Source organism: Hippopotamus amphibius, chromosome 9, assembly GCF_030028045.1.
Source record: "Hippopotamus amphibius kiboko isolate mHipAmp2 chromosome 9, mHipAmp2.hap2, whole genome shotgun sequence".
Lineage (NCBI taxonomy): Eukaryota > Metazoa > Chordata > Mammalia > Artiodactyla > Hippopotamidae > Hippopotamus > Hippopotamus amphibius.
Window position 1 is genome coordinate 56,535,915 of NC_080194.1, and position 20,201 is coordinate 56,556,115.

Below are 20,201 nucleotides of genomic sequence, written 5' to 3' on the forward strand. Positions count from 1 at the left end.
CCAATAACTCTGCAGAGCAGTCATTTAACATTGCAAAAAGGCGTTAAAATGCCTGAAGATGTGATTCAAAGAAAATCAGATGTAGTCTCGAGCAGCATTTCTGCAGATGGTGGAATCTTGCGCGATGGAGATGCCTGCACAGGCCTGTAGAGTAGCAGCCAGAGCCACGTATGGCTGTTGGGCACTTGAAAAGTGACCAATGTGGTTGAGCAACTGGATTTTGAACTTAATTTAATTTTAATTAATGTAAATGTAGTCACGTGGCTGCCATATAAAGCAACACAGGTCTGGAGACTTCAGAAAAGTGAATCAGGGCAGGAATAAAGTAGGAACCCACTCCTTGAGCATTTTGGATTTGAAATAAAAGCTGAGGAAAGGCATTACAAGGTATCACAGGAGACCAGAACTCCAGCTTATGGTTGTAAAGGGAATCTGTTGGATATGGTGTTATCCTATTTCTTTTGTGTTTTATTTCATCAACTTTAAAAACTTACAGAAATAGAAAGTAAATGGGGAATAAACTTTCAGTAAAATGAGTTTTAAGCAGAATTTATAAGCTGCCTTGATCATTAAAAAAAATTTTTTTTCATCTTTATATAAATGTACAAAGCAGTCAACTGAGACAATAGTAGAGTCCTCACCAGAAAGGATGCTTCTTTTACAGAAGCAGGAAGTAGGCTGATCTTTCAATAGTGACGCAATTTAAAAAATATAACCGAAGAAGGACACATGCTGGTATGACTTTAAAATGTTAGTTTTCCCTTCTCTTCAGTGTATAAATCCGTCTCTTAGGTGAGGCCTCATCATCTCTCCCCTGGGCTATAGCACTAGTTCCTGCTGGGGTTTGGTTTGGTTTTGTTTTGTTTTTTGGGTTTTTGTTTTGTTTTGTTTTGTTTGTAGTTTGGGGTTTTTTGGTTTTGGTTTTAGTTTTTGTCTTTGACCCAGGGACCACATCACTCCTGAAACTGTATTATTAAAAACGCAGATCTGATCCACAGCTCTGCTTAAGGAATTTTACCTCAAATATGCATACATTTAAAGTTTCAAACATGTTTTTGAAGCCTATTTTTCACTTTTGAAGTTTGTGGGTTAAGTGAACATTTTCTCAGCTAATGAAAATAAAATTGGTAAAACATTTCCATTAGCATATTGGTAGTATGCAATAAGAACTTTAAAGATTTATAACCTAAACCCCAGTAAATGTACATCTGGGAATCTTCCTAAAGAAACCATCTTAAATACCATAAAATGTGCCCCCAAGTCTCTTTATACAAAGATATTCATCATAGCACTATTTATAATAGTGAAAATGTACATAACTTTAGTGGGAAATGACTAGGTAAATGATAACTAATAAAATGATGTCTTCCTTTGTTACCTTGTATATGCATCTGCTATGGACGCTGTCACATAATATAGTTAATGCATTTTTGCCAGTCTACTCCTTTTTTGTGTCCCCACTGTGCCTAGCACGTTGTGAACACTCAGTGAATATTTGCTGAATAAATGAACAAATAAATTTGACACAAATGAAATCGTGTCAGTTACTTCTTATTAACTGGTTAAAATTAATAGATGTTATATTCTTTTAAGTGCAGCAGTGTGCAGTTCCATTTGTGATGAAAATATATTTCAGATTTCAACCTCTGCTATTCCAGAAAATATTTTTGTAGGCAAAATAACTATTTCAGACATGCAAAGGTAAATTCAGTTGATAAATATATTCAACTAATGATTTTTATAAAGAAATCATATTAGTAATAAATAATTCTCTATATCCAAAGTCCCTTTGTACACTTTTAGTTTATTTTTCTCCCTCTATATTTTCTCTGAATTTTATGTATTTTTTATGAATATAAATAAAAGCCTCCACTTATTGCCCTATTGTTATTTTTCCCCTCAAACCTGTAATTTGTCCTCACAATCAGTTCCTCTGACTGCTTTGTTTATTTGAAATGATCAGTTGTCAAGGAAATGCTTTTCACATACTGCTGCATTAGGCTATATTACATAGAGAGTATTTGAAATTTTATTTTCTATAATTTACTAAGGCTAGCAAAGGGAAGAAATCTGTTATTTTCTTTTAAATTATTTTTCTAGGTAAATCTAGATGGCTGATGCAGACAAGAAATACCAATATTAGAAATTCTAAATTATTCCTTTTTACATGGAATCCTCTAATGCACTTCACCAGCAGATTGAGATCTATTTGTCATCACTTCACAAATATAACCTAGATGCCTAGTTCTTCCTGAAACATTAGCAGTTTAAGATGATCATTATTTAAAGTATTTCTTTCAGCAGAACCCTGAAAATTGTTGAAGATTGTGTGCCAAGCTCCCGAGGGCAGGGACCATATCTGTTTTGTTCACCCTATATTTTGAGCCTATCACAGTATCTGATTAGGTTCGCAAAAACTTGTTGAATATCTGCCTGCTTCCTAATGAAGTAAGGCATTTAAATATCTCTTTTGTGTTTGGTAGACTCTTGGATTGTAAGGAACAAAAAAGATTCAGGTTACCTTGTGGAAAAAACAGAGGGAGGGGGAAGGGAGAGAAAGAAGAGATGATTAGCTTTTACTTTCTCTTGTGAATCTGTAGAAACTCCAGTAGTTTTCCCATGGAGGCTGGTATCTATTGATGCCTGTTCTGCTGCTGCTTCATTGTTTTCTCTTTGCCTCTGCTTCTGAGTGCTACTTTGTGTCTCTTCTCTGTCAGATTCCATTCCTTTCCTGTAACTCCAGTACTCTAGAATCTTACTGGTCCAGCCAGTTACCCTCAGCTCTGTCTGGGTAGAACTTTTTCATCAAGGCACTGGTGGGCTACAGATCAGCCCCTGTGTTGACTGGTCTGGTTAGCTGCAGCCAGGACACAAGGTCACGTGAAATAGTTATTGCCATCCTCAGATAGGAACCACCTAGAGCTACTTCCTCATTTTAGCAGTTTCCTGAAGAGGGCTTGGTGGCAAGCTTAATATTAACACTCCTTTCCAGCAGACATCTGTTCCCATGTTCTTCAGTTTCCCACTCAGTCTTCATAATATTTATAAACCATGGCACAGTCCCTATTTTTATGTTATGACTTCGGAGGGCTTCTATTTCAGAACTTTAGACTATTACTTTTTTATAGAAAATTAAGTGACCATTCCTCCCATCTCTTCTCCGGGTTAAGAAGGATTTCAAAGCCTGAGAGCCTCCCTCTAACTCTGCCTGCTCTTCATCATTCCCACAGAGAAGGAAGTTAGTCCCTGATTGAATTTTCCCGGCTTAGAGATAATTGTACTTGAATGCAGACACCAAAACAATTTAACAAAAAAATTTTAAAACTTTAAAAAAATAACACTCAGACATACCATTGGCAATCTAGCAGTTGTTAGTACTAAATAGAATAGCAGTGGAACAATAAGCATTGTTATAATCACCATTTCTTCGATTAAATCAACCCCTACTTCTCCAAGTTTCACAAGTTTTACATTTTTCTTGCTTAAACCTTCAAAACTTTGTATTAGATATGCTTATTCCTATTTTATTTGGAAAGAAAAATGCAAGTCAGATCATTGCTTTGGGGAGTTGTATGTAATCCTCTTAGAATTTAACCTTTCCTTTAGCTTTCAAATTTCGGTCTAGCAGTGTACTAGTAGATAGGACTTATTATGGAGGTTGGTGGTTTCTAGTCATGTCAAATATGGGCTAAAAAATCTATGGTGCTGTAGAGTATGGCTGAGGGAGATGACATTTGGGGAGGTGACTTTGTACCCAGCACTGTGGTAGGAGCTTGTCTGTCCCATTATCTTGTTCATACAGTGGCCCTATGGGTTGTTTTGTTTGTTTGTTTTATTGTTTGTTTCTTTGGAGGGATCTAAGACCTAACACTTAATCTGATTTTACATAATTCTATTTATTTACTCCATTTATTTTAATACCTTAGCAATCAATTTGCACCAGTTTAACTTTTCATAGAAAGTCATCATTAATACATAAAACTTTTCTTTTAAAAGCAGGATAAAAGAATCAGAGTATCTCAACCCTTGACAAGAGGACCAAGTGCCTTTATTCCAGAGAAGGAAGTAAGTTGATCTGTCTTAATAGACATAAAGTGTGATTAAAAAAATAACTTAATTGTGTCAAAGAAATATCTCCATTTTTTAATATGGAAGTAAACATGTCTTCCTCTTGTTTCTTATTTGTATGTCAGAAAACCACAGAGGTATTTTCTTTTCAACTTCACTCAAAAGATCATGTGTGTAATAATCTGCCTCCTTACTTTGGAGTTAGGTATTACTGCAAGGTTAGAAAAATATAAATTTTACCATATTTGATTTCAAATATAACTTCTGAACAAAGCTGCTAACGATAACTTAATATTATCGTGAAGGTTAAGGTTTTAAAATGGCTAATGTTTCATAGTGATTATAGGTTACATAAATGTTAAGAAAAGACATTCTGAAATGAAAAGGTGAGTTTCGCAACTAAACTTGTTGTAGAAAACATGATATTATGTCACGGTAGTTAATCTTTTCTTTTGGTTCCAAGTCTCTGATGGGACAGAATGTCACAGAATCTCCACTCCAAGCTGCACCTTTGATGAGGGTGGGGAGTCAAGATGGTAAATGCATCTTTTGAAAGGTTGTAAAATGACACAAAGGAGATTATAATCAATACAAGATTTGTGCACCTATTTAATGGGTATATATCTCTATGAAAGATCACAGCAATATTTAGGACCTGTAGATTCCTAGAAGCCTTTAAGTTATGCTTGGGCTAAGAAAAGTTTAAGGACCACTGATTGAGTTTTTCTCTGCTTCAAGGAGTTATTAATTCATATTAACTATGGTTATGTATACTGATTTCCTGTTGGCTGCAAAGATATTTATTTTAAAGCACCAGCATTATTCCTATATTGTTCATAAATTAGTCAACACATATTTATAGAGTACCTATTTTGTGTTAGGCATCCTTAAAAGAATGGATGAGTACAATTTGAATAATGATACATGCCAGGTCATTGCCAGAGTCAGCAGTTCTGTCTCATTCATTTTGCCTTTTTAGTGACTTTACCATTTACATAAACTCCAAAGTTAACAGTAATGTTTCAGGAGCTCAGTGACTATAGCTGATCTAAGTGGTGACCGTGCATTAGAGAAACTGCTGTGCTTGTCCTATTTCCCTCATAGAGCACAGGACTGCTCTTAGCGGAGTGATTGCCTCATATATATAAAGACTTCCTGAAACACAGCCATTTACACAGTATGTATTTGAAGATAATCTGGTTTAAAGAACCAACCACGGTTTTCAGGCCCTGTTGCATGATATGAATCTATTAATGTATTTTAGGCATCGGTTAAACAGAAGAATCTTCTGCTGAGAAACAAAACAAAAACAGCAAATATTCTATCCCTAATTATATGTAGTTTATCTTGATCTCATTATATTTTTAACTATCATCTTGGTTCCCCATAGTTGACAAAATGGGATGAAATGGGCAAATGGAAATACATTTGGTTTTATAATGAGCCAAAGTGGAATTGCCTCTTTTTTACACCATTGTAATTAACATTTCCTCGCAATTTACACTTTTCAAACATTACATTTCCTTCGGGATTAAATTTTCCTCAGTCAGTGTTCCTTTGTATAATTTGGACTTATTTTCAGAAGAGACTGGGAAGGCAGCCCTGAAAAGTAAACAGAATTTCTTAAGAGCAGTGTGGATCTTTGGAAAGACCATGAGTCTGGACTTCAGGAGATTAGATTCTAGACCAGGCTCTGCTATTAAATAGCTATATGAGCTTGAATTTTAATCTTGAGTCTGTTTCCTTATCTATAATAAGGGACACATTCTTCTTAAATCTAGAACTCTAATTCTAAAATACCAATAAATAGTGAACCAATCTAAGAAATACACATCTGATGTCCATTAATTCCCACAGAGCTGGGTCCTTCTAAGAGGTGCTAATAAGCTTTTAACACCTTCAGAGCCAATTCTTGGTATGATGCCCAAGCTGTCATTGTTTATAAAGCTATATGTAAATAATCTATTTTTGAGAAAGCCCTTTTGATTCTCTCCGATGCAGCATGTCCATTTTAATAACTTACCTTGTTTTTACTAATTAATATGATAGGCTCAAAAAATAGGTATTCTAGTGTACTTATTAATTTTTCAATTAACACTTTCCTACAAATTATCATATTTTTCTTTGTCCCTAAAAGGACTGCAGAAAGCTTTTTTTATGTTGAATAATGAAAACAAGCAAAGGATCAGACTGAAAGTACTTAAAATATAGTGATTAAGTATCTTCATAGGCTATTGAGATAAAATTGTAAATATACGTAATCAGATGCCAGGGCTTTTGCCTCCCCACAAATTGGTGTGACAATAGCCAGGCAAGCAGGCCCCGACAGTTTTGCCTTATGTGCCTGGCAAAGCAGATGGGAGCTTCTTTTCTCCAGTTTCATAGCTGTGTGTATAATGTTTGATAATTTGACATTTGTTGTTTAATAAATTGTGGTTCCAGAGCCAAAAATGAATGGTGCTTTCTTTTCCATTTCTGTTTCTAATATGAGCAACTACATAACTTCAGTGTCTGTTAATATCAAAAGAACATTCATTTTCTCCAGTCATGGCATAATGTATGTAAACCAAGTGTGTGTTTACAAAAATCATGATTTTGTTTTGTCTTTCTTGATTGGAAGGTTGTCCAAGCAAACACAGTGGATGAACGTACTAACTTTCTTGTGGAAGAATACTCTACATCCGGTCGCCTGGACAACATCACCCAGGTCATGAGTCTGCACACGCAGTATCTGGAGTCCTTCCTGAGGAGCCAGTTCTACATGCTGCGCATGGACGGCCCCCTTCCTCTACCGCACCGGCACTACATCGCCATCATGGTGCGCTGGTTTCCCAGTTTGCTGTGTTCACATAACACCGTACTCACTTCGTGCCTCTCCCTCCTAGTATTATATGCGTGTGCACAGCTAAGTATAATTAGATAGAAATCCCAAGTTCATTGGATACGTTTTGAATGCTTTAAGCCACTCAATGTACTGAATGTTTCTCATTTAATTATCAGTAAAGTCGTTTTCCATGTTTAATCTCTTATGATTAAGATAAAGATGCTTGTAGGGTCCAAAGTGATATCCGTAGTAGCCCACAAGTTTCGTTTTTGCTCCTGAGAGCTTTCTTTTATTATTAATATAAAACAGGTTGTTTGTGACATTTTAGTCATTCTGTACAAGATGAATATCACTAATTTGGCCAAATAAGAGGAAAGTATCCGCCAGCACCAAAGGAGACTCTGGATAAGAGAATTCTTAAGTGAACTATGACACTTCTAAGTTTAGTACTTGATACAAACTAGTTAGCTAGTCAGTGTTTGGGGAGGGGAGAGAATTGTAAATTGGGGTGATAGGCAGCAGGAGTAGGAAGGGTAGAAACAGTGCTGCAGTTGGACTGTTGCTGGAGAAAAGGACAGAACAAGAGCAAGATGCAAGTGCTGTATATTTGGAGAGGTTAGTGGAACAGCTGGGCTGGCAGAGTGAGCAGAGCCAGCCAAGAGTTCTTATCAAGTTTAATTTGTTTATGCTCTCACTGAAGTTTTAGACAAAAAAAAAAGGGGCTGCATCCTGTGTTTTATTAAATGATGAACTTGACTAAGGTTACTCAGCTTAAGGTTTTGATGACAGTAAGACCGAAAGCCAACTTAGAATGGTCACCAATGAAGAGAGAAATAAGATGTGGAAAACAGAATAAAACAATACTATTTAACTGAGAAGCAGCCCTGAGGAAATGAGAGGTGAAAAATCTGTTTTGCACGAATTTAGCAATTTATCAAGGCTGATTCTGGCTTGCATATGAAAGACAGGGTCAGTGAGTTTCAGTTTCATCCCAATAAGAGGATGGGCACAGATAAGGCTGATTCACAATAATTTCAAAGGGAGTAGAGAAATACTCAAATTAGCATCCATTCCGAATTGGTACAAGTTAATGAGATTTTATTGTGTTTTAAATAGAATGCAATTGATATCATTTACCATAATGAAGTGAACATATATTTCCTTAATGTAAATGGAAAATGGGTTCTAGGTTGACCTGTACCACTCCTGGATGAGGAAGTAATTGGCCTCATGTGACATTTGCTTATATATAAAGTATCAGCTTTATGTATTGATTCAGGAATCTCTGACAGCATTGTGATGAAAGTTTAGGAAGAGGATTCTGTAAGAAAAGAATTATTAGCTGTAAAAGTTAACTCTATCTAAATGACTGTCTTAGTAATAGTAGAATAAGACCATGCCATGACTATTTTATCCATTAACCTTTTTCTTTGTGTTTTAGGCTGCAGCTAGACATCAGTGTTCTTACTTAATAAACATGCATGTGGATGAATTTTTAAAGACAGGTGGTATTGCTGAGTGGTTGAATGGTTTGGAATATGTACCACAAAGACTGAAAAATCTTAATGAAATAAATAAGCTGTTAGCACACCGACCCTGGCTGATCACAAAAGAGCACATTCAGGTACTAAGTGTTTCTTTAGGGGAAAAAAAAATTTACTAATGATTCTCACTAAGAGTTAATTTTTTAGTTAAGTGTTTTGCTTCAAACTTAATTTTAAATACTTGCATATATTAGGAACTTGAAAAATAAAAAATAGTATATTAATGTGTGTAGAAAAGATAAATTTAGAAAGTCAGTGGGTTTAATTTAAACGTAAATGAATATTTCTCTTTAAGTAATCAGTAATTAGCTTGTACAAGTGCTATAGTGAGTAGCTATAAGAAAAGTTGATTTCTATTTTCAAGTAGTAGGTAGAACAAAGAAGAGGCACTAGCAGGATAAGATACCTGGGTTCCAATCCCTAACTCTCTTACCTGCAAGTTTGTGACCTTTAGTAAGTTAACTTCTGTGGGCCTTGGTAGTTTACCCTTCTATAAAATGAGGGGCCTAGATTAAATGAGTTCTAAACTGTTTTCTGGTTCTAACATTTCTTGATTTTAAGATTTTGAAAAAAATGATTTTGCAAATACAAAGAATTTGCCAACTGGTGTGTATATGTTTACATGCCTCTAGAAACTAGAACTTAGCTAAGAAAGAGAGCTGTGATGGACTGGCACACTTGCCCTTCAAAAGGAGCATCTGTGAAAGGCCTCCAGGGTGAGGTTGTATAATATGCCTAGCACTGTACTTGGCACTTGGTTCAGTAAGTAGGAGTCATCATCTAAATCATTATCAGTAGAAGCCTTAGATATTTAAAAATCTCTGGTGCTAATGCATAGAAATGTCCTTAGTTTTTGTTTTGTTTTGTTTTCCCTCATTTTGTTAGTTATTTGCCCAGTTAAACCAAACTTAGGTTTTGTCAATCTGTACACTCTCAGATTTTTATTATCTATTAGAGATTGTTTATCAAATACGAACAAAGCTATAGCAATTTGAATGTGTAAGGGAATGGAGATGTAGTTCTGGGCTACAGTATAGCCCATGCTTAATGATTAACAGAAGACAGTGGGGGGACTTCCCTTGTGTCCAGTGGTTAAGAATTGGTCTTGCAATGCAAGGGACGCTGGTTCAAACCCTGGTCAGGGAACTAAGATCCCACATGCCGCAGGGGAACTAAACCTACGCATCGCAACTACTGAGCCCGGCGCTGCAACTAAGACCTGACACAGCTAAAAAATAAAGAATTTAAAAAATAAATAAAGGAGATATAATTAAAAAAAAAAAAAGAAGACAGTGGGGTCTCATGAAAATCAAACTTTTCAAAAAGCTTGAAAAGCAGAGAAAAATGGATGTATACTCTGATTATATAATACTTATAAAAATAAAAGAAGATATGTAAAAGTTACATTACAATGGTAGAATATGATTGTTTTTCCTTTTTTTCCCTGAGCTTTTGTTGATATATTAAGTTTGTATGTAGTTGAATAATGGAGAGTAAAGTAAAAGCAGTTTTTTGGTTTGGGGTTTTAGCCGTGAAGTGAAACAAATGAAAGTTTTAGATTTGTGGTGGGGTAGGGAGTGGGGGGGCACAGAAGGACATACCCCCACACATCCACATCCACACACTGAGAAAGAGACAGACAGATAGATAGACAGAGACTGATGGGAGAGAATCCCTGATGGATTAATAACTGGAGTTGGTAGTGGAGGGATTTCTGTTTTTAATGGCTTCACTTATGTTTCCATCATTTATCTGGAGGATCCAATAAAATAGCATATAAAAAAGTGCTTTGATATTTTTTATGTCCTTTCAAATGTGAGGTAGTATTCTACAGTGTTTATCATCTGCTGTAGGTTCTTCCTCTGTCAGAAAAGGCATCTAAAAGATAACTAAAAGTTGACTTAATTAAAATTTTATGTGATTTTTAAGGTAGAGTCTCTACCTTAAAACCTTAAAATGAATGATTTTGCTAGAGAATCTTTAAAGTCCCTTCTAGCTTCAATCTTCTTGGATTCTCTAAAATACCTTATTAAAATAGCATAATACGTAAAAGTGCTTTGGAAGGAGACATTCCATTGTATGTATAAGGAATTTCAGAGAAGCCACAACATAATTCTGTTGTTAGGTTTGGTAGGTTTAATGTAACATTGTTTGACCAAAGTTGTATCTTTAATATAGGAAACATTTTTAAAGAGAATTTCAAGTATTATAAATGGACATGTGGAATTTTATAGATTTTCCATACTTTCTAAAATTCCTTTTTAGTATTCTATGAGTTTCACTTTGATTTGCTTTCTCATTTCAGAAACTTGTCAAAACTGGAGAAAATAATTGGTCTTTGCCTGAACTGGTACATGCTGTGGTCCTACTGGCACATTATCATGCTTTGGCAAGCTTTGTTTTTGGTAGTGGCATCAATCCAGAAAGAGATCCAGACATTTCCAACGGATTCAGGCTAATATCTGTCAACAATTTCTGTGTGTGTGATCTCGCTAATGACAACAACATAGAGAATGCATCCCTTACTGGCAGCAACTTTGGGGTTAGTTTTCTTAACCATCCTTCTTTCCTACTTTGCCTTTGAACTTGCTACATTAAAAATATCTAGAGAAATTATCTGATTAAACAGGATATTATATACTTGAAATATTTTGTATAATTTTTATTACTGTAAAAATTTAACCTGTACCTGAAGTTCTGAATTGTCTTAAGGAAGCTTTTAAAGCAAACAGATGTTATTACAAATCATAATGCTGCCTCAATTTTCAAAATAAGTGATAATATAATTTAATATATACCAAATTCTAGAATTCTAGATTAAATAAATCCATTCATATAAACTTTCTGTATTTATAGCTGAAGCAAAAACACTATACTTCTGGAAATGTTTAATTTTTGTCATATGATTTTCTTTGGAGTTACTGGAAAACCCACTTCGGAACTTAATAACTATGCTAGTGCCACAGTGCATAAGGTGACAGTGGGAGATGGAGACGTTTACTGGCACAGCTTTTAATACGAATAACACCCAATATTATCTTCTCCGGCTCCAGATTGTTGATTCTCTAAGTGAGCTAGAGGCCTTAATGGAAAGAATGAAAAGGCTTCAAGAAGAAAGGGAAGATGAAGAGGCATCTCAGGAAGAAATGACCACTCGCTTCGAGAAGGAAAAGAAAGAAAGTCTTTTTGTGGTCTCTGGAGATACTTTTCATTCATTTCCTCATTCAGGTGCTTTTTTATTTCACTGTCTTCGCCTTTTAGTTGTTCTCAGAACCCTGACAGACCACCTCCAGTATTTTCCATGTGGATATGTCCAAACGATGTTACTGCCACGCTCCTTTCATTTAGTTCTTCTTTACCTGGCCCTCACTGATGCCAGTGCATCCCCTTTTATGTTGGTGCCTCTTTAAATATATTTCAGATTCAGTTGAGAGGTACTTCAGTTTTGTAGTTCATAGTCTCTCCTGGATAAAATGTTATTCAAAGCAGACCAGTCGCTTATTAGATAGGAATATTTAATCCATCCTTCTTTTGTGATTTTTTTTTAACGATAAAGTAAAATTCTGTTTCAATAGGTGTAATTTGTAAGAAATATCTCTGCCATTTTTGTGGGTGGGGTGTGTGGGGGAGGATTGTTCTCTCACTGCTGCTTTTTTCCAGATTAGTTCTAAAATTACATTGCACTTGCATTTGCATTTCTTTGGAGAAACCTTTGGAATTTTATAAAACTATATTATTTAGGTCATTTTCTTAGATTGGATTTGGAGGAATTCATTTTATATTAAAAGCTAGGCTTCTTTGCTCTAGTCTTCAAAACACATTTTTTTCCCTGATACTCTGAGAGACTTTGAAATAGGAGGAAAACTTTTCAATTATGACTAAAAAAGATATTGAACACCACATAGTAAGTGTTATTAAAATAGCATCGACTCAATAGACTTTGAAAGCTTAAACCTCCAAAGTCATCAGTCTACATCAACGGTCCCCTCTGGCACCAGGGACGGGTTTCATGGAAGACAGTTTCTTCATGGATGGGCTGGGGGCAGGAGATACGAGCTATGGCGGGGGGGGGGAGGGGGGAGCTGGGGGGATGGTTTAGGTGGTAATGTGCGCGATGGGGAGTGGCAGATGAAGCTCCGCTGGCATGCCTGCCACTCACCTACTGCTGTGCGGCCTGGTTCCTCACAGGCCATGGACTGGTATTGGTCTGCAGCCCAGAGGTTGGGGCCCCTTGATCTACATAACATTTATTTTTAAAGTAGATCTCCATTGGTTTAAAAGAGGGCTTCAAAATGACTAGTCGTAAAGCTAGTCAGTCTCATAAATCCTGAGGGTGATTGGTTTGGCTATGACTTGTTTGTTAAATATGGCTCTCAGAAGTTTTACCCGGAAGAACAAGAACCCCTTTTATCATTTCCCCAATGATTTTTTTTTTTATGAAAGATTTTATCTACCAAATTGAGTATATTTAGTAATGATTTCTCAGAGCTTCTAACCAGCAGGAAATCCCAGATATAAAGAAGCTGATTGTTTTGGTTATTGATTTACTACTCCTACTACATTTACTGTACCCCATGTAATCTCAGCAAGGCGGTAGGTACTAAGGTTTCCAGGCTAAATAAGACATGATTCTTGCCCTCTGGGGGCTCTCATCGCTAGTGGGAAAGAAAGAAAGAATCACAATACATGGCAGAATGTGAAGGGTATATGGACCTAGTCATGGCAGGGGAGGAGTGTGGACAGAAGGGGTCCTAGAGGAGGACATCCTGCAGCTGCTTGGCTCAAAGCTCAGTCTTAGAGACATGAGTGCAAGGGAGTCAGATGGTGGCTGGGGAGATGGGGGGGTTGGTGGTCAACAGCATACCTACCTGAGCCAGGGCACGGTGGTAAGGAAACGGGATGGTGGGTGCAGGAGCAAGTGGTCCTGTGTTAGGACCTAACTCATGAGATAGGTAATGTGAAGAGGAAGCTGGTTAAGTCGATAGAGGCCTTATCATGATGACCTTTCTAACCTTAAAGAGCACGTAACCTGCCGTATGTTGGACATGTTGAGTGACAATGTCTACGAAGCCTGCAATCTGGAGACGTCTAATACAGTGCTTCTCAAACTTTAATGTGCGCGTGAGTCACTGAGGAATCCTGTTGAAATGCAGATTTGTATCTGGTCCTTCTGGGCCAGGACCTGAGAAACCTATCATGTCTCCAAGTGATGCCCATGCTGCTGGTCAGCAAACCACACTTGGAGCAGCAAGGGTTGACCAGAGAGGGTTTTAAGCTCAAGATAAAGACAGCTTTTGGAAGTTGTCAGCCTATGTTTGGGATTTAAAATCAAAAAAGTTGTTTATAAAAAATCATCCATGGAAAACAAATGGGGCAAAGGAAAGCAATGAGCCTAGGATGAACCTTCTAGATAAACCAGTATTTTGAAATGTAATTGTATTAAGGTTAGTAATATCTATTTGCTTTCAGACATTAATTTTTGTGTGAAAATTTTTAATACACATCTCTTTATAACTGAAAGAGTAAGTAGACAAAAATCCAGAAAAAGAGAGTATTTAAACTTATTTAGCACACTTTAGCTAATTGACATATATAAAACACTATACTCCAAACTGCAGCATTTACCATTATTTTCAAGTGCACATAGAAAATTTCTCGATATCAACCATATGCTGTTAATAAAACAAGTATCAACAAATTTTAAGAGATGAAAATTACATGGAGTGTAACTTTTGACTATAATGGAAGTAAGCTAGAAATCAGTAACAGAAAAAACTAGAAACTTCTCAAATGTTTAGAAATTAAGCAGTATATTTCCCAATAGCACAGAGTGAAAGAAGTTACAGTGGAAATTAGAAAATACCTGGAGCTGAATAGCAGTGAAACATGGCATAGACATTAATTTTTCAAAGCTCCTCTAAGACCACTAGAGCTTAAAGGACATATAAATGTTTTATTTCTTTTAGGTTTTTTTTTTTTTAATATTGCAAATATATTTTAGAATCCCAGTCTTTACCTTCTTGGACCCTTAAGCAAGGACTTCTAGCTTCTATAGTGAATTTTGACCAGCAAGTCTTAGACCCTAGCCAAAAATTATGTTCTGATTTTAACAGAAGAGGCTGTATCATTTATAAATTATTCAAGGAAATAAATCATTTCATTATTAACTCTTCACCATTCCCAGTACTAAATTTGCTGGTCACACAAAGTTAAACAGAAAAATGACTCAGTATGTGGCTGAGTTATTTTTATAGACTTAGCATGTTTTAAAATGGAAATAGAAATTTATTTTTCCTTATAACAAGTTTCTTGGTCTGATCAGTGCGATAAAAGCATTTCAGATTCCATGTAGAGATTCTAAGAATAGTTTTTCAAACCTTTTGAAGAAAATAAACGTTTAAAGTGTTCTACAAGGGGAGTATTCTGTAGCTTGGTAACAGTTAACTAGCTTTTATTGTTTTTTGTTTTTTTTCAAGTTAGAATGGTGTTCCATTACTGTACCCTAGCATTTTCTGTAGTATATTAGTAGCCACCTCTTAGGAACAGCAGAATGCGGATAATGTGTAAAATATTATTTTGAGTCCAGAGTTTGAAATATTTGTTTAATTAAAATTAGAGTTTTAGATTTGTCGATCAGAGTATTAATTTTAACTCCTTTTTTTAAAAAAATTTAACTTCTTAAGGTAAATTTAGGAAAAAAATATTTGTAGTTTGAGAGAACTTTGTACATTTCCTTCTATGGACAAAACTGTCTAGAAACCAGGTCTTGATTGACTCCTAATTTGAAAATGAATAGATGGATATTATTTGTAGGATAAATTCTATCTTATTCGGTTTTACTCTTTATTGTTTATTTTTAAATGTTTAAAGTTCCTGTGACAACTTAAAAATATATATGAGCAAAACAAAAGCTAACAGCAAAGTCAAAGGAACCAGCTGTATAAAAGCTCCGGGATCAATGTCCACCAAAAGAGACTACCTGGTTGTACAGTGTGGGGGGAAAGAGCACTGTTTCATAGAACTTTTTTTTATCACTCACTAGTCTTGGTTTAACCCACAAGAGTCCTAGTTTTCATAGCAGCCTCAGTAATTGCTACTACATTTTACATTTTTGGCTTCATTTATATTTATTATGTGATGGACTGAATTAAGGAAAGCATAACCTCGTCCACACATGTTAAGAGATAATGCATTGAAAACACCATTTTTTACGTGTTTCTGTTTATCTGAACAGAGGCTGGAGCACGAGGAGACAGTGCAGTGGTGGTGGGGTTGGGCGGGAAGAAGCCTGAGCTTTCTCTTTGGAGAACTGAAAGTCACCTAAAAGCTTGAGACCGGTTTATGTAGTTTAATGTTTACAAGTTTCCCACATCATCTTAAACTAACCCACACTGTATTTGTTACTGACACTTAGTACTGATAATGGTATTAGTAACTTGCAGTTACTTTATTTCTTAAGTGTATATTTCTTTTCATGTCAATGAAAAAGAAAAAATAGATATTAAGTACATAGCATAATACCTTGTGTATTGTAAGGACTCAACAAATGCTAGTTTCTTTTTTTTATGCGTAATAAAGAAGTTACATAAGTTACATTTAAAAAAAAGAATTTTAATAAGCTATTTCCTACGTTGGATAGCCTGGGCACTTGAGCTTTCCTGCCTATATTAAGCACCCTAATTAGTCCATGCCGGGGAACTAAGGAAAGGTCAAAACTCATGAGAAAAGAATAATTGCTAGGATTTTCATGAAATAACAAAGATTTAAGGTAATTCAGGTACTACTAGGCTATTAGGTCTTTCAGGTGAATTACTATAATTGCACTTATTTTAATCTTCTCAACACTGTCCACTTAGGAATTATAACTCTTTATTATGCTACAAAATTGTTTTATTAACTCCTTATTTAATATTTATTTCTTTATTAAATGTTAAAATGTATTTAATATTAATTAAAACACTTAGGAAAATATTGTTCTTTATGTGGAAGGGACTAGTCTTTTATTTTGAAAAATATATGTTCATTTTTGAGAGTAGAAGGTGGTAAATAAAGGTTGTTGATTCCCTTTGGGTGGTTGAAATCAGAAAAAAAAATTATAAAGACAGACTAACCTAGATAAAATAAGTTAAAAAAGAATTATTGGATTTCCCTGGTGGCGCAGTGGTTAAGAATCCTCCTGCCAATGCAGGAGACATGGGTTCGATCCCTGGGCCAGGAAGATCCCACATGCTGTGGAGCAACTAAGCTCATGACCCACAACTACTGAGCCCATGCGCCGCAACTACTGAAGCCCGAGTGTCTAGAGTCTGTGCTCTGCAACAAGAGAAGCCACTGCAATGAAAAGCCCGTGGACTGCAACAAAGAGTAGCCCCCGCTTGCCACATCTAGAGAAAGCCTGCGTGCAGCAACAAAGACCCCACATAGCCAATAAATAAAGTTATTAAAAAAAATTATCTTCTCAGCCATGAAAAGGAATGAAATCAAGTTATTTGTAGTGAGGTGGATGGACCTAGAGTCTGTCATACAGAGTGAAGTAAGTCAGAAAGAGAAAAATACTGTATGCTAAAGCATATATGTGGAATCTAGAAAAACAGTCCTGATGAATTTAGTGGCAGGGCAAAAATAAAGACAGAGATGCAGAGAACGGACTTGAAGACATAGTGGGGGAAGGAGAGGCTGGGACAAAGTAAGAGAGTAGCACTGACATATATATACTACCAAATGTAAAATGTATGGCTAGTGGGAAGCTGCTGCAGAGCACAGGGAGATCAACTCGATGTTTGGTGATGACCTAAAGGGGTGGGATAGTGAGGGTAGGAGGGAGGCTCAAGAGGGAGGGGAGATGGGGATATATGTATAAATAGAACAGATTCACTTTGTTGTACAGCAGAAATTAACACAAATTGTAAAGCAATTATACTCCAATAAGGATCTAAAAAAAAAATAGAATTAGCTTTAAACCAAATTAACATGCATTGGACATTTACAGTTTTTCAGAGGTAAATTTTTAATATTATCAAGTATGTAGATGTCAGCTGTCTTAAAAATATTATTAAAATCTTCTGTCTTTCTGAATGTCATTTTGATAATATTCTAATCGTAGTCTCAGAAGCACATTGTTTACTTCATATATGTTGTATACCTTTTGGTTTTCATGTACACAGAAAAGTACACATATCTTAGGTGTAAAACTTAATGAACTTTACACACAAACTGATCCTTCCTGTTAACTAGCATCCAGATCAACTGAGAGAATAATAGTGGTACCCAAAAGTCTGCTTTCCTCCCTTCTGTGGCCCTTACCAGTTCTTCTCCCTGGATGCCTCTTTGTAAGCTAAGAATGAACTCTACTGAACTAATTTTCACAGTGAATACATCCAGATGAAACACCATCTAATTTTAACAAAATTCAGCTTCATATTAAACTCAATTTAGGTGGTCTTTCACCCTCATCCCTTCTCTTTCCCCACATCCTACTTTATCCCCTGGAGAGATCAAAAAAAATTTTAAGCTTTATATTCAAAAGCCTGTGCTATCTTCCTTTTCTAAATAAGTAAAACAGATGTGTTGATCCTTGGCTGCTACTATTTAGATATTTCAATTTAGCCAATTTTTTGCCTAGATAACTACAGCTAAATGTTAGTATTGTCAGTATTTGGTAATGAAATCATATTCAGAACTTCAACTAAAGATATTTTATGTGAATTTAAGCCATGTAGTCAGTATTGTCACTTTGGACATCCATGAGAAAGCTAAAGTGAAAAAGTGGAGGAACGTGAAGCTGATTCATTGTTCTAACTCCGTATGGTTTCCTTAACACGAGATTGTTTATTATTGTCCTTAGATTTTGAGGATGACATGATTATAACATCTGATGTCTCCCGATATATCGAAGACCCTGGTTTTGGGTATGAAGACTTTGCCAGACGAGGAGAGGAGCATTTGCCAACATTCCGAGCTCAGGTATTAGACGCCTTTAATTCAGAGAAACAAGAGATACTGTCATTTTAATTGTGAAATGCTGAAATGTAAATAAATTCACTTCTCAATAAATTAATAGGGCATTTTGATAGACTCTGTAAATGTCTTTATTTAACCTAGTTTTCGGCCTTGTCTAACTTGATGTCCCAGTTGATAGGTTATTACTTCAACATTAACCCCCTTGGAAAGCAAAAGGAAACTGCTTTTATTCAGTTACTTGCACTATTACATGATAGTTGTATAATGTTCATTTTTTGGAGAGGAGCAGGGAGGAAATCGAGTGATATGCTCACATTTATAATAAAAAGTCATTTTGTAATAAGATCATACATCAGTAGTTATGGGCTTAAGGGCCACCCCCTCCCCACTCCTAGAAAAGAGTCACAGGAGTGATGTGGCTCGTAAAGAGAGGATAAGTGTGAATGAAGACAGACTCCTCTGCACTTGTTTCAGGTGATCTGCTAACTGCCCGGGCCCCTGAGTAGGTTTCGTCACATAGGAATATTCCAAGGTTTTTCTGGGGTCCTTCCAAATGAGGGCATAGTTTGCATAGTACTTGACCAGAGGAGGTATCCAGAGTTTATCACCAACACGCCAAACCCTGGACCCGCTAAGGAAACAGCACAGCACTCCCATCTATGAACTGAGGTGAAGTGTTCTTGGTAAAGCTACAAACTTGGAATTAGTGAAAGAATTAAAGACTTTGAAATATCTCCACTTCCTTGCTTCAGTGGTTATTCTTAACAAAAACATAGACTATAAATGGAGAGTGGCCATTTTGTAATTGGATACATTTTGTGTTTTTAGGACTATACCTGGGAAAATCATGGGTTCTCCCTGGTGAACAGACTTTATTCTGACATTGGACATCTTCTTGACGAGAAGTTCCGCATGGTCTACAATCTCACCTATAACACTATGGCCACCCATGAGGATGTTGACACAGCCATGCTGCACAGAGCTTTATTTAACTACGTTCACTGTATGTTTGGAATCAGGTATGGTCATCGTGGAGACAGTTTTATACGTTTCTAAGTGAAAATTCTGACATGAGTCTGACTTCTCTTAGTTGAGGAATATATGCTTCTGGGGAGAAAATATTACATGTGGGCATCTGATTTTTAAAAATTAATTCTATTTTATAGAAAAGCATTTTTCTTTGTTTAACTGTTATGAATCTTAATGTACACATATAAATATAGTAGTTAGAATTTACTAAGGAGGGAAAACAACATCAGTAATCCTTGGGGATAGGAGAGAATCACTCAATTTGAGAATCCTTCCTGGAAGAACTGGACCTTTAAAAAACATATTATGTGCCTTTAGATAGCTGTAATAAGTGCTGGTTGGTTGCTTTGTTGGTTGGTTGGTTGGTTCATTTTTGGAGGAATGCTAATTAGGGTATAAATAAAACTAGGGTAGAGTCCACCCTCATAAAGCTCACATAAGCTCAGATAAGTACACTGAAACAAAACTGTAAGTCAGTATAAATTAGTGGACTCTAAATTTAGAAAATTAGAATTGAGAGGACAGGGAGTGAGTGAGTGAATGAGACTGAATGGTCTAATCAGGAAAGCTCTTTTGGAGAACATCCTTTTTGAGCTGGGTTTTGAAGACTTATGGAAAGGAATTTGCAGAAAGAGAAAATCCCCAGTTATGAATACATTCAGTTGACTCTATACTACATCCCATCTGGTGTAGTATCAGAAAGCCTTCATGGAATGGAATTAGAATTCAATTTGTTAAGTGAAGTGGTTTCTAGAACTTTAACTGAAAAAATCCCA

At 35.9% G+C, this 20,201-nt stretch overlaps 1 protein-coding gene across 3 annotated transcripts in view; it reads left to right on the forward strand.

Moving 5' to 3' along the window:
- The window catches only part of SESN3 (sestrin 3), a 63,175-nt gene that overhangs the window by 31,526 nt on the left and 11,448 nt on the right, over window positions 1-20,201 (forward strand). For 2 of the 3 annotated variants that reach the window (XM_057748289.1, XM_057748290.1), the window contains exons 2-8: window positions 4,000-4,065; window positions 6,689-6,886; window positions 8,334-8,516; window positions 10,742-10,978; window positions 11,490-11,664; window positions 18,281-18,399; window positions 19,225-19,415. In XM_057748289.1, the coding sequence (XP_057604272.1) occupies window positions 4,000-4,065; window positions 6,689-6,886; window positions 8,334-8,516; window positions 10,742-10,978; window positions 11,490-11,664; window positions 18,281-18,399; window positions 19,225-19,415 (1,169 nt within the window). Of the gene's footprint in view, window positions 1-3,996; window positions 4,066-6,688; window positions 6,887-8,333; window positions 8,517-10,741; window positions 10,979-11,489; window positions 11,665-18,280; window positions 18,400-19,224; window positions 19,416-20,201 lie in introns of all 3 variants that reach the window. The other variant, XM_057748288.1, reaches the window with a different exon arrangement.